This window comes from Calonectris borealis, chromosome 3 (genome assembly GCF_964195595.1).
Source record: "Calonectris borealis chromosome 3, bCalBor7.hap1.2, whole genome shotgun sequence".
NCBI lineage: Eukaryota > Metazoa > Chordata > Aves > Procellariiformes > Procellariidae > Calonectris > Calonectris borealis.
In genome coordinates, this window is record NC_134314.1 from 65506063 (window position 1) to 65522854 (window position 16792).

Here is a 16792-nt window from a genome sequence, read left to right on the forward strand (position 1 = left end):
ACTTCTGAGGGATCTTGACAAACTCTGTAAAATTTAAAATTAATGATGCAAGCGTTTACCTGAGGTCCATTGACCTCAACTAACCCAGAACTTGGTCGGAGATTACTGCATACACAGACTTGCACAAGGACGAATTTAGTCTTACTCCCCCAATAACTGCAAATTATTACAGCCCAATAGCTAGGACACATTCTTCTGTGCATGAGTGTAGCAATTCCAAAGGAAATTTGAGAACTGGGAAGTCTATGGCAATATTTTTAATAAGCAATTAAGGAATGTGCTACTAGAAACCAAACTGCTCATCTTTACAATGGAGAACTGAATGGACAGTTCTGCTCAAGAATATGCTAGCACATAAAGCAATCGCACGCTTTCAGGAGTGAATGGATGAACCTTTGACCCTGCTAAAACCTAGTAAGCCCCACAGCCAAAAGCAGAGAGGAAATTACGAATTTGCTGGAACTAGTTTCAGCAATTACAGGACAAGGGTGGGCAGTGATTGGCACAGGAGGCACTATTAAGCATAGGCAGACTATTCTCCAACTTTCCTTTTTTAAATAAAGGAGAAAAAGTTTGGCAAGTCAGAGCCAAGAGAAAGGGTGAACTAGCTACAGATATCCTGGGGCAAGCATTTTACTTCCTAATGTTTATTCAGTGCATTAAAAATAAATTCATGACTGCTTGCAGGAAGGCCTTCTCAGAACTCTGGCACACTGTTTCCAAAACTCAGGTCTTAATTAAAAATCAACTCTGAAAAAGGATGTTTCCAGCTTTTGAAATCCACAGAACCCAAAGTTTATCCTGGCATAACGGTCAGGCCACCTACACAGTACTAGAGTCTTCATAAGTAATCCTACACGCAGGAAAACTACTCTTCCTTCAGAGGCCAAGTGCTTGAGCCCGTCACTGAGCAAGAGCTCCTATAAAATGATCCCAAGTGCACCTTCTGTAGGAAGAAGGTATCTATTTCAGTGGAACAAGAGGGCCAGCAAAAATTAGTTTACATGCATTTTTCCTGTTACCTGAGAGGAAAAAAAAGCTGCTTCTATTATAGAGCCTGCTATAGAAGACATGCAGACCCAGTAGCCTTTGGAAGCAGTGGACAGGAACCAACTTAACAGTAAAAGGCAGGAGAAACCACTATGTGGGAAGAAAATAGAAGAAAATAAAATCAATTCACAACTGTTCAGAGCGTCCCCAGGGAATTGTCTCAAGGCAGAATCTCACCTTGATCCTTGGTGGCAAGTAGTGCGGGAACACAGTGGCCTTTCCCTCAGCCAGGGCATTAATTTGGTTGTTAAGTTAACCTAGACAGTTATGTTTTGTGGGGAACTCTGTATCTCTGAAGCCTCTCAAATTTGGCTGAAATTCATCAGACAGACAAAACAGGCAGATAGAGAAAGAGGGTGGAGGATGAAAAAAAAAAAAGTACAAGCTCTTAAGTTTCATTTCCTTAGGAAACAGGCTTCAAAAAAAAAAAAAAAAGAAAAAACCCACATGCAGTAAAGTTAAGAAATACAAGAAATATTGACCTAAATCTCACTTTCCTAGCTAAAGAGTACATTAGCTATTTAATAGCTGAACCTGACAAAGGCAGACATGCAATAGCTTTGGTGACCGAAAAACAAACAAACAAAAAAGTTATATATTGTTTACTAAAGGTGGTGGTGGAAGAAAGACAAGATAACAAGACTGCTCTTGTATAATACAGTCTATGGTCTCCCACTATGGAGAGACATATTTTGTCACCAAATTGTAACTACAAAGAGCCCAACCCCAACTGTATTTGGGCAACGACTGGGATGGGAGCCTGAGAGGACCAGGCTATGGGGGCAGCAGCTGAGGAGCTGCTCTAATGTCAGACAGCTCTAAACCTTCTTCCCCAAAGCAGAGTGCATGACTTGCTTCTTTCCTCATTCCCAGGCTATGCAACCTCTGTCTCAGCCGCTTTTACTTCCTTTCTCACCTTTCTTGGTCAAAAATGTAAGCTACACTAACTTAAGTTAGAAAGGATCAGGTGGTCTTCCTGACACAGACTTCCTATCTGCTCACACGCACGGCTTTGCGGTTTGACGTAGCGCATATTATTCCACTTGCAAGTTTAAACATACTCCACTTATCCTATTAAAATCTGCCCTGTAACACTCCATCCCAACTATGATCTCACTAACTCTGATATTCTTTCCTAATCCTAATTAACTTCACTCTAGATCCTAAGTTTGCTGAGCACCCAAGACAAAATTGTTATTTTCTTTTGATCCATTCCTCTGACTCACTATACCACGTACAATGAAAGTAAGAGAATCAAGCCATTCAAGAAAACTGGGCAATTTTTGAAGGAGTAACACCTTAAATCCAATTGCAATATTCTCAGTTACATCAACATCCTTCAAAAAACGTGAGTAGCATAAAGGGGCTTCAAAAGCGGGTGGGAATAGACCCCCCCCAATCCACAAGGTGCTAGAAGTTTCATTTTCCAACTCTCTTTCTTCATAAAGCCCTCATTATTTAAGGTTCAAAAGCTCAAATTACACTAAAGTAAGCTGCAAAATGATTGCAGGTCACCCTAGCTGTAGACTGAAAGGCATCACTGAAAACATCAGGGGCTGGGGCAGGCGCTGAGCGCGCACACAGAGAGGCACTGAGGCACCAGAACTCAGGACATTAGATAAGGTAAACTTGGCCTGAGCTCTCAGATCAGCTGAACTAGTTTTATCTAGGAGACATGAACATACATATCTTTGAAGGCTTTGGGCCAGCACACTCAGTACCTGGCAACATCAGGCCACCTTCTGAAAGACTATCTGTGTCATAGCTCCTTGCATCAAATCAGTCAGACTAATCAGAAGACAGAAGTGCTGGCTGGAGCCAGCTACACACGCATCAATACTTACCACAAAGTGACACAATCTGTAATTCATTTTGGAAATGTTTTAATTGGTTTATATTTTTCTAACGTCCCTTCCTCACTTACTGTGCAGAATTAAACAATTCCAGAGTGTAATTTCAGTTTAAATACAGCCATAAGATTGTCGTAATAGCTCTACAGTTATGGAATTTAAGACTATGCTGCGCCTAGCTAGACCTACTGGTCACTGGAACATTAAGTATTTCCTTTTTGTTTGATATCCTTTCTCAGCTTCTGAAAAATAATTAATACAGCAACTATTTGTATTTAAGAGACAATAAAAATGCACAGCATATAGTTATATTTGAACGATCACGATAAGAATATAAAACAGCCCTTCTTTCGATATCCCTCGCTAATACAGAACTGTTGCTTGTGAAAGGGGCAGCCTTTTGGAAATTCAATTTGGAGACCATGTCTTATTAGAATGAACATCATGCAATAAGGTAAACACTATTCTCTCTCCCACAAATACGTCTGACATAGAAGATTTTTCTCTGGAAGTTGTACAGATAAAGACGACATGATGCTATACAAATGTGCATTTGAGTTCTGCCCAATTAATTCTCAGATCTTGAATTTTACTTCAAAAGGAAGGAGAAAATCTGCAAAATCCCAGGGAATCAGTGCAGTCCTCCCGATTCCCTGAGGCTCTTTACTAAGACTACTCTGTTGGAATCTTTTAACAGTCAAATATCCACAAACAGAAGAAAGCTGCCTTCAAAGACAAGAAGTGTCAAAGAAAACAAAAATCCCCCAAAACAAAACCATGATGCTTTACTCATAGAATCATAGAATCATCAACGTTGGAAAAGACCTCTAAGATCATCGAGTCCAACCATCAACTCAACACCACCATGCCCACTACACCATGTCCCTAAGCGCCTCATCTACACGTAGGTGTAGATGGATGGGAGAATCTAGCAGAATCCCATCTACTCGTCTAAGCTTCAGGTCAGCACCCAATGCAACTTTTTTTTTTTTTAAATAAATAAAATCAGCTGAGGTAATAAAGATAGCCACTATCTCTCACAGTAGGAACTATTCTTCCTGCTGACTCCCCTCTAATTAAGATCAGCCTTTTTGCATTTCTCCTACTAGTTCTTTTGAGAAATATCTGCTCTTATTTCAATTCTTCTGATGAGATTTTTCTTAAAGGTAATTCTCTTGACTGCACATGGTGTTACACGTAGCAGATAGCAAAATCCTAAACCAAGTTATTAAATCTATGCCCTCCATCCCCCAACACACAGTAAAGCAACATGTGCTGATGTTTTAATGAATAGAGACTCAGTTTGGGTTCACTTCAAATCATACTCACATGAATGACAGCCTTGCTATTGATTTGAAAAGGAACATAAGTAAGCCTCACACCTCAAATGAAGAGAGACTGGGTCTACTCTTCTAAATACTTGCCATTTTCTCTGGGAATATATTCTTTTTTATACGCCCAGCAATAACATCCTATTGCAACCATGCCACATCCTAAGTGCTTGTTAAAAATCGGCATACACTCTATATGGTCCTTTCACCATACTCACATAGGAAAAAAGTTCTAACTTTTTCCAAGGAAAGTATGTGCCAAATATATTAGTCAAAGAATTCAAAAAATGAAAGAACGAGCGAGAGATAGTGATGTATCATAAACAACAATAAATACCTGAGTTGTCACTATCAACGAAATGTTTACTGAAGGTTACTAAGTAGCATTTTTACATGCTTGGATGCCAGAAAATCAAACTGCCCCCAAATAATTCGTCAGCTGAGTGAGGAGTATTAAAAGTACCTATACAGAGGCTGCAAGCTTGCAGACGCCTCTGGCATGCCTGATCCAGGGTCACTCATTCTCCCGCTGCCGCTGAAGGAGCGCTGCACCAAACTGTCTCCCAAGCTACACCTTAAACAAGAGGCAGTTAGGAAGGGCTGTGGAAAACCGGTAAAAATTACAGTCTCTGATCGCCCCAAGTGTCAGAAAAAGATGATTCTAATTAAAGAGTCCCCAGCCATATAACATTAACCCTGTTGCTTAATCGCTATCGCCTGCGAGCCAGCTGCCCATCAGAAGGGTTCCCATTGCCTCCCGATCAGGCCAGCAGCTGTACTGCGGTCTCACACCCCGGGCAGCTCCCAACCTGGAGCAAGCAAGCAGCCTGAACTGAAAGGTGAGCACTGTGTCCAGGTGTTACTTACTGCAATTGGTTGCAAACCATATGTATAATGCATGCACATTAAACTTCTCAGATTCAGCAAGAAGTGAAATTTTTAAAAAAAACTTTGAATAAATGGCCATTTGGAACCTGACCTGTGGCTTTTCTCTAAAGTTGGCAAGATTCAAACCGGGGAGAACTAGGATGAAATAAAAATTGGTGAGCTAAAAGAAGCAAAAGTACAGCCATGTCCTGTAACCTTTATACCAACATCTCCTTGTGACTGAAACTCTTTACTGGTAATTTCTAGAATGCCTCTGCTGCTTGGTTGACCTCAAAAATCAGATAACAGCAAAAACTAAACTTAAGCTTTCAAATACCAAAGTAACTGCCTCCTGTCAAAGTATCGCTCCCTGTAAAAATATATGGTTTTGGTATTACTGCAACATTTGGAAAAGGTCTAACCAAATAGCTATAAAACCACACATAACAGGAAGCGAGCCTATGTTATCTTTCACTGCTCTGCCCCGACAGGCTCCAGGCAGCTTATCCTAGCTATGCAACATTGTACTGACTATTATTAGGACACACGAAAATCCAGTCAGAACAAAGAACAAAACAGCTGGTAATGGATTTTTTTTTTTTCCTCCCCACTAGTTTTAGGGATACAAGGTTCAGGAAAAGCAAACATAAGGCATTTCAGTTAGACAGATATATATAGATACACACGCACTTGCTTTGCAGCCTTTTTAATCCCCTGGTGCCCGGGATACCATTGTCCTGTTACGGCTGATGTTTGCGCTCTATTAAAAAACACTTTCTAGAACAGCAGGACTAAACTCCTGGTTTATTCAGATGTGAATTTCATTTTTTCATATATGCAACCTCACATAATCATTCATATGACTATTTTTGGTAAGGGTGGGCATCGCAGTCACAGCATCTCAGGAACAGCACCTTTGCAATACCCATTTCTCCAAGAGTCTTACAATTTATGAATAAACATGATCTTCATGAAGCAGGAATTATATTCAACAGTGAGGCATGCACCAACATTGTGAAAAGTCTACTTCCAGGTAATTTGGGTGACATCATGCCAAAAAGCAAGAAAGAAGGAGGAGGAGGAGGAAAAAAAAAAAAAAAAAAATCAGTGGCGGAGTTGCTAAGCCAGTTTTACTGACTTCCCTCTTCTAATCCCTGGGAAAATACTTCCTCCCAGAAAAGATGTTATGTGGGTGTGCTTGAAAACATCCGCGACTCTCAAGGAACACATTCTTTTTGTGGCACACATTGAGACATTTCTAAAAGTGATAAATGACAGTTTCACAGTCACCTATCCAAATTTAAATGGAAAACAGAACAATCCTTTCTAAAACAGATGAAGGCCAAGTTATCATACCTCTCCTCGAGCTTCAGGGACTGTCATTTAAAAATAGGACAAGATGCCAACATCTCCCCTTTATTCTACTCTACAAGTCATCTCCTGCTGGTTTCCTGCTAACAGAGCTCTTCCCCCCATCCTCCCAGGGACATTACATTAGTCACACATCATTTTCCCTAGATCCTGGGCCACCAGAACAAAAATACAGAATGCAATACATTCATTTACAAGAAAGGCCTTACTGTTCTCTTTCGCTTTGTGTAAAGGCCTAACTGATCATTTACCCCACTGTCTAATATTAGAGAAAGGAGAGAGATTTTTAGTCTAACACGTCATTCACAGCATTCTGTGGGTCTCTGAAAAGCACTTTTTGGTTAAGAGTTATACAGAAACTCTACATGGAACCCTCTTTGCTTCTTTTTTTTTTTTTAAATAAAAAAATAATATGTAACTTAAAATGCAGCGTTAGGGCCAAAGCTTGCATTAGTTTTTAAGCCACCTTCAGAAACTCTATCAGCTATAGTAGATAAGTGCATCCTTTTCAAAGAATCATGTCTCATACTGGCAGAAGTCAGTACTTAATCCATGGATTTAATTGTTAAATAAAAAAGTAAAACCAGGAATACTGCAGTTTTTATGGCACTTTTAACACTGTGGGAAATAAAACCTGACCAATTTCTAAAATTAAATACTTCATATGCCCCTTAGAAAAGTTTATTCAAATGTATGGAATTGTACAGCATACACATAGCACCTCAAGATATCTGCACACGACTGACTAACCGCTATAAAATTCTATCTTAGCATATATGGCTACGAGTAAGTCCTGAAGTGAAGCCAAGAACAACTCAATGTGCCAGATCATATATTCGGACATGCCTGGCCCTGCTGCTCCGGAACAAAGCACATCGAGAAAGCAGTGTTCTCGCAGTCACAGGTCTGCCTCCCTTGAACTTGGGAGTGAAAAAGGGAAGGGGGATTTGCAAGGCCAACCTCAGAAACCAGAGGGATGCCAAGGTACAGGAACCTACAGTTTAATGACTGGCAGTCACAGACAGACTACCGGGATCCACACTGCTCTAGGACTAACAGGCTTCAGGATGCAACTTCCAGAAATAAATACACACACTCTCTCTCTCAATGTATATATTTTCATAGCTGTAGCCATAGCTCATTTCTAAAATGAGCATCAGTTTCCAAATAACTCTCCTCTTCAATAGAGTATTTTTTAAAAACACTGAAGAACACTGTACTGAAAAGGCAACAGAAAAAAAAACCCAAAATGACAGATGTAAATGGTGTGTGAAAAAATATGACAGACAAGCAAAGGCAACAAGGAAAATACCACTGATAGATGGAGGCAAGGTAAGAAGTGAGCCCGGTACCTAGCAACAAAATGATATACACAGATTTGCTGCTAGGATTTCCAGAATTCTGCATCTAACTCTATAAAATACAGTAGGAGAGTGTTAAATGATTCAAGTGGAAAACGTAAGATAAACAACATTAAATGGAACAGAAGTTTGGAATGCCTAGAATTCTGGCACCCAGAAATCATACTTACATTGTTCTTCTGGCAAATAATTTCCTGAAATTAAAAAAAAAGAAGAAAAAAATAATGTTGATATCACTGGACAACTACTAGGAAAGAAATCTGATCAGTATGACTTGCTAGTATTAACATTTACAGACACATGACAGGAAAAGGCTGGTTGGTACATGATTTCTATGTTGGGCAAATCAATATAAATCAAGTATTGTCCCAGGAGAGACAAAACAACTATGGAATCAAGTAGATACGTACACAGGTGCATATATACATACCCCTCCCTATATAAATTTTCCAAGAGGGATGTTGTCCTAAAGTTGACTATTAATACACATCTATTCATATTTGAGAAGTTAAATATAGTAAGTAACATTTTGCTGCCAGCAGAAGAAACTGTGAAGAATACCAAAAGCGGTATTTCCCTGAGGTTTAAAAATATTCCAAAGTTGGTTGAAATTCATGTTGCTCTAGTAAGTCTGATGCAAAGAATGTATCTTCACATTTTAAATGTAAAGTTTCAGAGAACAAGAAGCCAGAGCACACACAGATGGGAAGAGCTGGTTCTTGCACACTAATCTGGGTTGTACAGCCCAAGTATGAACCGTTTGCGGACAGTGACCTTGCTTTCATGAAGATTTGTCACCAAGCTCTGATCTCAGCAACCGATAGCCCTGCCAGATTTATCAAACAGCTATGCTACACCTCAGCCACTGGGACCGCTGAGCAGCTTCACCTACACCACAGCATGAAAAACAAACACAGCATCAAGCCAAGGCGCCTCGTATTTTCCACGTTGCAAGTCGGGCTTCCATAAAACTGCTCTTCCCCCTGTTGAGGGGGCATGTTTCACATACGGCTGTTGCTGGCTTTCGAAGTGTGGGACATAAATATGTTTATATACATAAATGTACAAACTTATACATGTATATATATAGAACCATAGGACGGTTTGGGGTGGAAGGGACCTTTAAAGGTCATCTAGTTGAACCCCGCAGCATGAGCAGGGACATCTTTCACCAGATCAGGTTGCTCAAAGCCCCGTCCAACCTGACCTGAATGTTCATATAGAGGAGTATTCCATCAGCAAAAGTCTACCTACATTGCTTGCTACCCCAGCTACATCACGCGCTGCAGTTCTGTGTTTCCTGCATTTCCATAATCATTTTCAGTTTTTGCATTCACCACCTTCTATACTAGATGAAAACTGCACACGCACTCCAGCGTTGCTCCCACTCTATCTGCTGGCTGTAACAAACGCAGGAACAAACACGGCCTCACAAGATGCCCAGGCATGCCCACAACTACTTTTTTCAGGCAGTCACTAAATAATATGGAAAAGGTCTTGCTCTCTGACGACTTTCCTGCAAACAATTAAAAGCAGAAACATGGGCCCAGCTCAAAGCTAAGGAAACCAAAGACAGTCTTTCAGTGAGCACTGTACTGGTGGCAACTGGGACATGCAAGAAGTCTCCCTGTGCAGAACTGGGCTTCCACTGATGATGGTGGGAACCCTGCACGTGACCTGTTTGCAAAGCCCAGCTCCTAAACTAGCAAAAAGTTCTCCCGAGTGCCCAAGGAAGCCTGGTGCCTCACTCCAAGTGATTTTAAGTGGGAGTTGGGTATTTGGCTCCTTACCCAGTACAATGAAATTCTGCTCTGCTTATACTGTAGATCATTGTACTCGCACAATTGAATTCAATCCACAGAGAGGTCTTTTGTCATTAGCAGTTTTATTTTTAGGGCTTTTATCTGTATACTCTTTGTGTTGCAAAAAGAAAGGAAATAATTGGATTGCAACCAGTCCAGTTGGCCAAGAAAATCTGGAGGGAAGAAACTGAGTTAGTCAAGGTATGTCCCTCCCAATAGAGGGCCAAGCTGCAAATAATGGGACAGAATCAAAACCAAATATCCTGCACTAGCCAGAAGCAGCGGAAGCAAACCCTTCATGAGAGGCGGCAGCGCCCAGATTGCAGTCTGACTCACCAAGCTGCTTACTAAAATGCTTCTTTTCAGCAATGCCTAGAATGGAAGTGCAATAAAACACCTCCTGATCAGAACCAATGAATCTGAGGGAGGGGAAGTAATTGAAAAGACTGCCATCCAAGTTGTCTTCCCCATGGAAGTTACTAAACCTTTAGTAGAGTTAGCAGGAGGAAGCAAGTATCAACTCCTTGGCTTGACACAATTCACAGCCCCATAGATTATCTTAAACCACCATCTTGCCTTAAACCAACCTACCGTACTGTGAACTGTGGTCCTGAGGACCAGGCACAAGTTTTGTTTTTACTAGTTCTGCTACGCTGCTGGTAATCTCCAGCAGAGCAATCCTGCAGGTACCTGATGTAAGCAGCTGTAACTCAGTAGACATACTGGAGGCCATCTGGGCCCCATCAGGTTCGGCCAGAAAACCGCTGCGTTACACAGGAGCTAAAACGTAAGGATTATTTTGGTATCCCCTACACACTACCATTCTCACCCAATTGTTATTACTGTAACAATTCACCCCAAACACCAGTAATGCCCTTGAATGACAAAACCATGTATGTTAACCATTAATAATATAAACCCATTAATTTCTCATCTGAAATTTCTCAAACTTCTCTTTCCATAAGGAGCCATTTAACACCTAGGTAGTTAACGGACTGTGATAAAGTCATCTAAATCTTCCTCTTGGGAAAACTAAACTGAGTTTTTCAGCACTTCACTGTGGCCATGTCTTCCAGGCTTCAGAATACTTTTGCTATTCTTTTGTGAACCACAGGTGGTTCCTATGGAAACAGAGAACCCATTTCAAGAGTTGAACCAACTGTGACTTCCCCCCAACACACCCCATTTTTCCATTCAAAGCTACCTTCAGAGACTGCAGAGACTCCGCGTTTGTATCACAGTAGAGGATGATGTTGTTAGCCATGCTGAAGCTCTCCCTGACTCCCAGGTGGTAGAACAGGGAAGGCTGACGGAAGGCATCACTCATCTCTACGACAGCAATATCTGCAGAAGGACATGAAAAATTGTCAGTGCCATGTTTCTGACAGCCAAATACTTCACCATGTCTCTTCACGCAATTTGCTTTGATAAGAAGACACGATTTTAGGTAGGAAAGAAGATATCTAGAGGGATTTCCCCATTTTAGCTGTTATGTCTTAATTTTGAATGTAGTTAGCAGGATGTGGTTTAATTTTTTCTGTTCTCTTTCTCCCTCCCCCCCCCCCTTTTTTTTTTTTTCTCTTTAAATGAGACCTTTATTTCCTCAGGTAAAAAGGGGTAACACATCACTAATCAAGAAAAGGCAAAAAGTTCATTTGGTGCCTTGGAGAATAAAATCTGTTCAGTTAATCTACACATGACGATTGATGACCTTATTAAAAAAAAAAACACAACAGGAAAAATTACATTTGAAGTGTATTTTCACCCTCTGTGCAGTAACAATTCATGCACTATATGTACATCACTGCAGAACATACTTATAGATTCTGTATTAGAACTTTGGAAGAAAACAGCTGTAAACTGAAAGACAGGCAAAAGTGAAGTTCCAATATAAATTAGCATTCAGATCTATTTTGATTCATATAGAAAGACTAGAGAGTGAAAAGGACAAGGTACAGCAGAAGAGAAGGAAAGAGGGAGTGAATACATAAAGCCATAGAAACCCCTATATAAGTAAGAACTTTATTGTGCAGAGAATTCTGTTTGTAATAAATTTTACCTGCATGAATAAAATTAAGCACATGCACAAATGCTTACAGAACAAGGAATGTAGTCCACAATTTCTCTTAAAATGTGTTTCACTTGCCCAGATTCACACCAATGTAAAAGTAAAACAAGAGGCAATTGCAAAGTGTCAGCAGAAATAGTTAAGGTTTTTATTATAACAGGCAGCATATTTTCCACTGCAAAACTCTTGTGAGACCAAGAGAGCAAATCATCTCCACCTCTCCTGCAAACACCCTTCTGTCTCTTCACCCAATTCAGTTTTTTCTTTTCTTTAAGAAAAAAAAATTCAGAGAAATGTAGTTCTGTTAAGAGCGGAACAAAAAAAGCAGCCTGGTTTCCAGTGTCTCTCCCTGCTTTCCTGTCGCTGTGGATGCTTTTATGACAGAAAAGACAGATAGCAAGACAAGCTCTGCAGGCAAAAAGCTTACATACCATCAAATTTCTCTACTCTAATCGATCTAATAAAAGATTCTACCTCTAACCACAACTTTCACCTTGCCTATTGCCTTAGATCATCAAAACCCTAATGAAGACATTCAATAAAAGATAAGCCTCATGGCCATGCTCTTAACTAGGAAGGCAGTGAGGGTGTCTTTCCAACTTGTTGAAAAGTAACATCTTTGAGACATCTACTCTTCAGTCATCCTTTACTGTAACTGGTTTACAGGCTTAAAAATTATTAAAAAGCTGAAGAAAGGATAGATACACATAGGGGAATGAACAGACAACATTTGTCTCTATGAGCTTAGGCTCTTCAAGAAACAAGATTAAAAGAAAGGAGACTAACATGGTATAAAAAGGGGAATTTTTTTCCCCTCTGTCTACTTTCACATCAATATCTGCAGTATGGATTCCATCAAATACATTTTATTGAAGTACAAAAGGCAGTGCATTACTGAGATCATACATAAGCTGACTTTCATTAATTTTAGGAAACTGAGACATCACAAAAGCCAAACAAGAATTACAATATTGCTACTATATATTGTTTGGGTGAGATTAGGGCTTGTTTATTTATTTTCTTTAGGAAGCTGCCATAATACAAGCTCTATTTTTAACCACTCTTATTCATATAAAAGTCTAATCTTGAGCAACTGTAAGGTACGCTTCTGTTACATTAAGCAGGAGGAAAATTTGTGCAACTTGCCATGACTTAAATCTCAAATCTTGCAAGATAATGTGCTCTCACTAGAGTTGCAAAACTAAGATTAAAAGAGAAATACTACTTAAAAAAGAAAAATAAAGTGATAGAGCCTGATCAAACTCAGAATACAGAAAACACTTGAGAAATTCTATGTTAAAATGGCAAGTTCCCAGGACCATGAAGGAGGAAAGAATAACCCTTTTAAAAAAAAAAAAAAAAAAGAAGGTATGTTTTGTGTGTGTGTGTGTGTGTGTATTACTGTCAAGATCAGCCGGCCAAATCCATTTAACATAACTGTACAACAGATCTGACTCAGGGGCACACCGTAAGAGGAGTTCTTGGGTCCTGCCATATCCCTCAGAGCAATACCAAAAAACCTAAACAAAAGCCTTGAGTTACTTAAACAGAGGAGGGAAGGATCACATGAATAAGGAAACATTTTTAAGAAAAATTACACTAAGATACTGGTATAAACTCTGTCACGGTACTTATATTTCTTATGTAACTAAAGGGGATCTCTCTCCTTTACATTTTAAGACTTCTGTGAAATCCACATCTTCTAGATAATCTCATTTGACAAAGCAGTATCTTCCTTAGAATAGGTCCAACTTCTGTGAAATTCTCCTTCTTGCTCCTGCAGTTATATATTTTAAGATGAAGTTGTCATTCACGACAAAGAGATCAGATTTCTGAAGTCTGGGCTAGCCCTCAGGGCTGGTATCACAGTTTCCAAGGGGAACCCCCAAATTCTTACCTGCAGTTCCAACAAGCCACAAAAAGTATGTGCACTTTTGGGACCAGGTGTCTATCCAGTAAAAAAACCCTATACTCTAAACCAACTCTTCTGACAGACCCATTTCTGACTCTCTTCTTTCACAAGATCAGGAGAGAAACAACTCTGACCAAAGGAGGGATCGGTGTATGGAGCACTGGTCAGAAGTTCAGAAGTCAAATACAAAGCAGCAAATGGAAACTCATTTTTTAAAAAAAAAAAAAAGGTAGTAGTAATGATTCCTATAAAGCATCTGAAATGTACTGTCAAATGCACCATAAAGCAGCTAAATACTATATTCAGTTACATAAAGTATGATTAGAAGTTTAGCAAAGCTGAGCAAGACTGATGGTTTTCAAGACAAATCCAACTCAAGTAAACATACATCAAAATTCTCAGTAGTTCAGAAGAGCCAGGATTTAGCTAAGCCCGAAAGAACTATTTGGTGATCAATACATAAAGTGCCAGAATCCCATTTATCAGGCGCTCACTCTCATTTCCCCCAGATGAAGTTAATCTAAGAGCCTGCTGCAATGAAAGATATGTTTTCGATTGACTGGAAAATAAAATTTCACAAGTGGCAAAATGGTATTTCAATGAAGGTGGAAGAATTATCTCTACAGTTATACTAGAATAAAACCCACTTACTAAAGTATTTGCAGTTTCAGTTCCAAGGCAAGTAGAACACTAACTGACCAAGCGCAGGAATCAGAGGAGAGCCCTCTCAACACCTAAGCCCCCAGGATGAAGCACTCTGAAGACCAGGGACTGACAATTCATTGCAAATGCTCTTGCACATCTTCTATGTTGCAGCAAAGAAAGTCTGTTCAGGCTCCAGCAGACTCACGAGCAGGGTGGGTATGGAAGCACACTGTACAACAACAGGAGCAAGAGACAGGGAAGTGGAAGAACTGCAATTCTTGCAACCCCACGGGTTGCAGGAAATAATAGATTTTATCCCTTACTGTGGTCTTGCGCACAAGATTAAATTTCACTTTCTCTACCTCATGAAAGTGGACCTGGTTACAGATCACTGATACTATTTAAAGAAAACGGATAGTACGGTCTTTGCCTTTGCTAGTCATCTTTGACATTATGGCCAAAAAGTCTTATAATAAATCTTACAGTAAATTATTGTGTCTTGCTAGTTTACAAACAATAAAGTAAGTCCAGCCATAGCCTTCTCTCCCATCTCCTTAAACAACTGGCATGCCTACATGGATGTGACTGAAGCGTTATCATAAGCACGAGACGAGAGCTTCGCTCCGGCTTAGGTAGCAGAAGCAGGCAGTTCAGTAAGCTCTCGGTGTCCATTTCCTAAACCACCCCGAGCTCTACCTGCCTGCTGACAGCAACCAGGCCGCCTGTCACGAAGCTGCCTACCTACACCTTAGCTGGGTAACCACACACTGAGCTGCAGGCGTAGCAACAGCCACTGAGCAGTCACACTCGATGTTGTCAGGCTAACACCTACACCAACAATACCTTGAAACACACCATCAACACATTCAAGAAAACAAAATACCACTACACTGGGAATCGGCTTCTTATTATCCTGGGAAACCAGATTCATGTGATGGAACTGGAGGCAGTCGACTTGACCCTTCTTGCCTGAGAAGAGGTGGAAAAGGACACATCTCCGTGAAGCTTGGCAGATACTATAACTGCGTTACCAACAACTCTTACCTGCAGCGTAAATCCACTCAGTTCTTTTTAAGCTATCTGTGCAAAGACTGAGAATCATAGAATCGTTTAGGTTGGAAAAGACCTTTAAGATCATCAAGTCCAACTGTTAAATCTCTACTAATTAACTAAAAATCTCTACTAATTAACTAAAAATCTCTACTAATTAACCTTTCTTAAGAAACAGTAAAAATTTAAGATTATACACAATAACATGGTCAAGAAGGGTAAGTGTCCATTAGTGGATATAAAGCCCTTTGCTCTTGGCTATTACCAATGCCTTTAGTCACCAAGAAAGCGATAAATGAAATGCAGTGGTCAAAGTTCATCCCCTACTCATTGTTTAAAATATAACAGGGCAAAGAAGAATGTTTAAACAAATGCTCCGAGATATCATACACGTACACCCTACGTTTTGATATACCTGCTTACTACAGTGCTGCCATGAAAAACAATTAATACAAAGAGAGCAGCTATAAAACTAATGAATGTTTATGTTTGCTATTATCTTCTGATTAATTGGTATTAAACACATGGCCACTGCCTTCATTCCTTGTCCCACAATTAATCAGGGCAAAAGGAAAGCTGATAACAACAAATTCTGAGACAAGCCAATATTTAGGGTTCTTTTCCACTTGGGGGTTAAAAGACACAGTAGGATACTCTTTTGACAGAGATATAGGAAGAAAGGGGTTTCCGACAAAGTTTATTTCAGTGCAAGTCTGAACACTAAGCGTTTTTCATCCTGCAGTAGCAGCTCTCCATTCAGCATTACAACAATGGTTTCGACAAGCCATGATGACATTTACTACTGGGTAAGCTTTCAGAAACAAGCAAACAACATCCTTATCTACTTCAACTTCTTTATGGTTCTCTATGCTTGGCACAGATACCTTCCTCTTTACCCAGAAACTGCCTGCATGAGGTAGGAAACCTGCTTTGGAAATCCCAGCACCGCGTCAGTACAGCTTGGTATTTCTGGTTCAACCGTGCAAACCACGGCATCACTGACTCGTCAGCACCACTGGAATCAGACATTTCCTGTGAAGAACATCTCGCATGTCTGCAAGACCGGAAACAATTGATGGGAGCCACCGGGGTGAGAACACCTAAACACCAGGGAATGGCTGACCTCCCAGGAAACCAGTCCAGCCGAGCCAGTCTGTTGGGAGAGGCTAGCCAGAAAAACAACTTTATAAAAGGTGTCCGAAGCTTGGATATGGGGAAGGAAAAGTGTATGACCATACAGGCAAGTTAAATATGCCATGTATTAGAGGAAAAGCACCATATTGGTAGAAGCTCCAACTGATGTGCAAAGTACACGCAAGAGCTCGTGATGGACGTGCTAGTTCTTACCTAGTGTACAGCATTATGGTTCAGGATCCTTATAGTAATCCTGGCTCAAGTAGTGTCATTTTTATGAAATGGAAGCAGAGATCCTGCATCACTCAAGTACAAACTAGAGCCAGTCCTGCAATCTACTCAAAGGGGAAT

General features: G+C 40.2%; 1 protein-coding gene across 4 annotated transcripts in view; it reads right to left on the bottom strand.

The window, feature by feature from the left end:
- MAP3K5 (mitogen-activated protein kinase kinase kinase 5) overlaps nt 1-16792 on the bottom strand; it is a 108289-nt gene that overhangs the window by 64704 nt on the left and 26793 nt on the right. For all 4 annotated transcript variants that reach the window (XR_012673001.1, XM_075145910.1, XM_075145911.1 and 1 more), the window contains exons 2-3: nt 10837-10976; nt 8001-8024 (exon numbers count right to left, since the gene is read on the bottom strand). Coding sequence is in view for 3 of the 4 variants with exons in the window: in XM_075145910.1 (XP_075002011.1) it covers nt 8001-8024; nt 10837-10976 (164 nt within the window). In the remaining variant the exon portion in view is untranslated. The remainder of the gene's footprint in view (nt 1-8000; nt 8025-10836; nt 10977-16792) is intronic.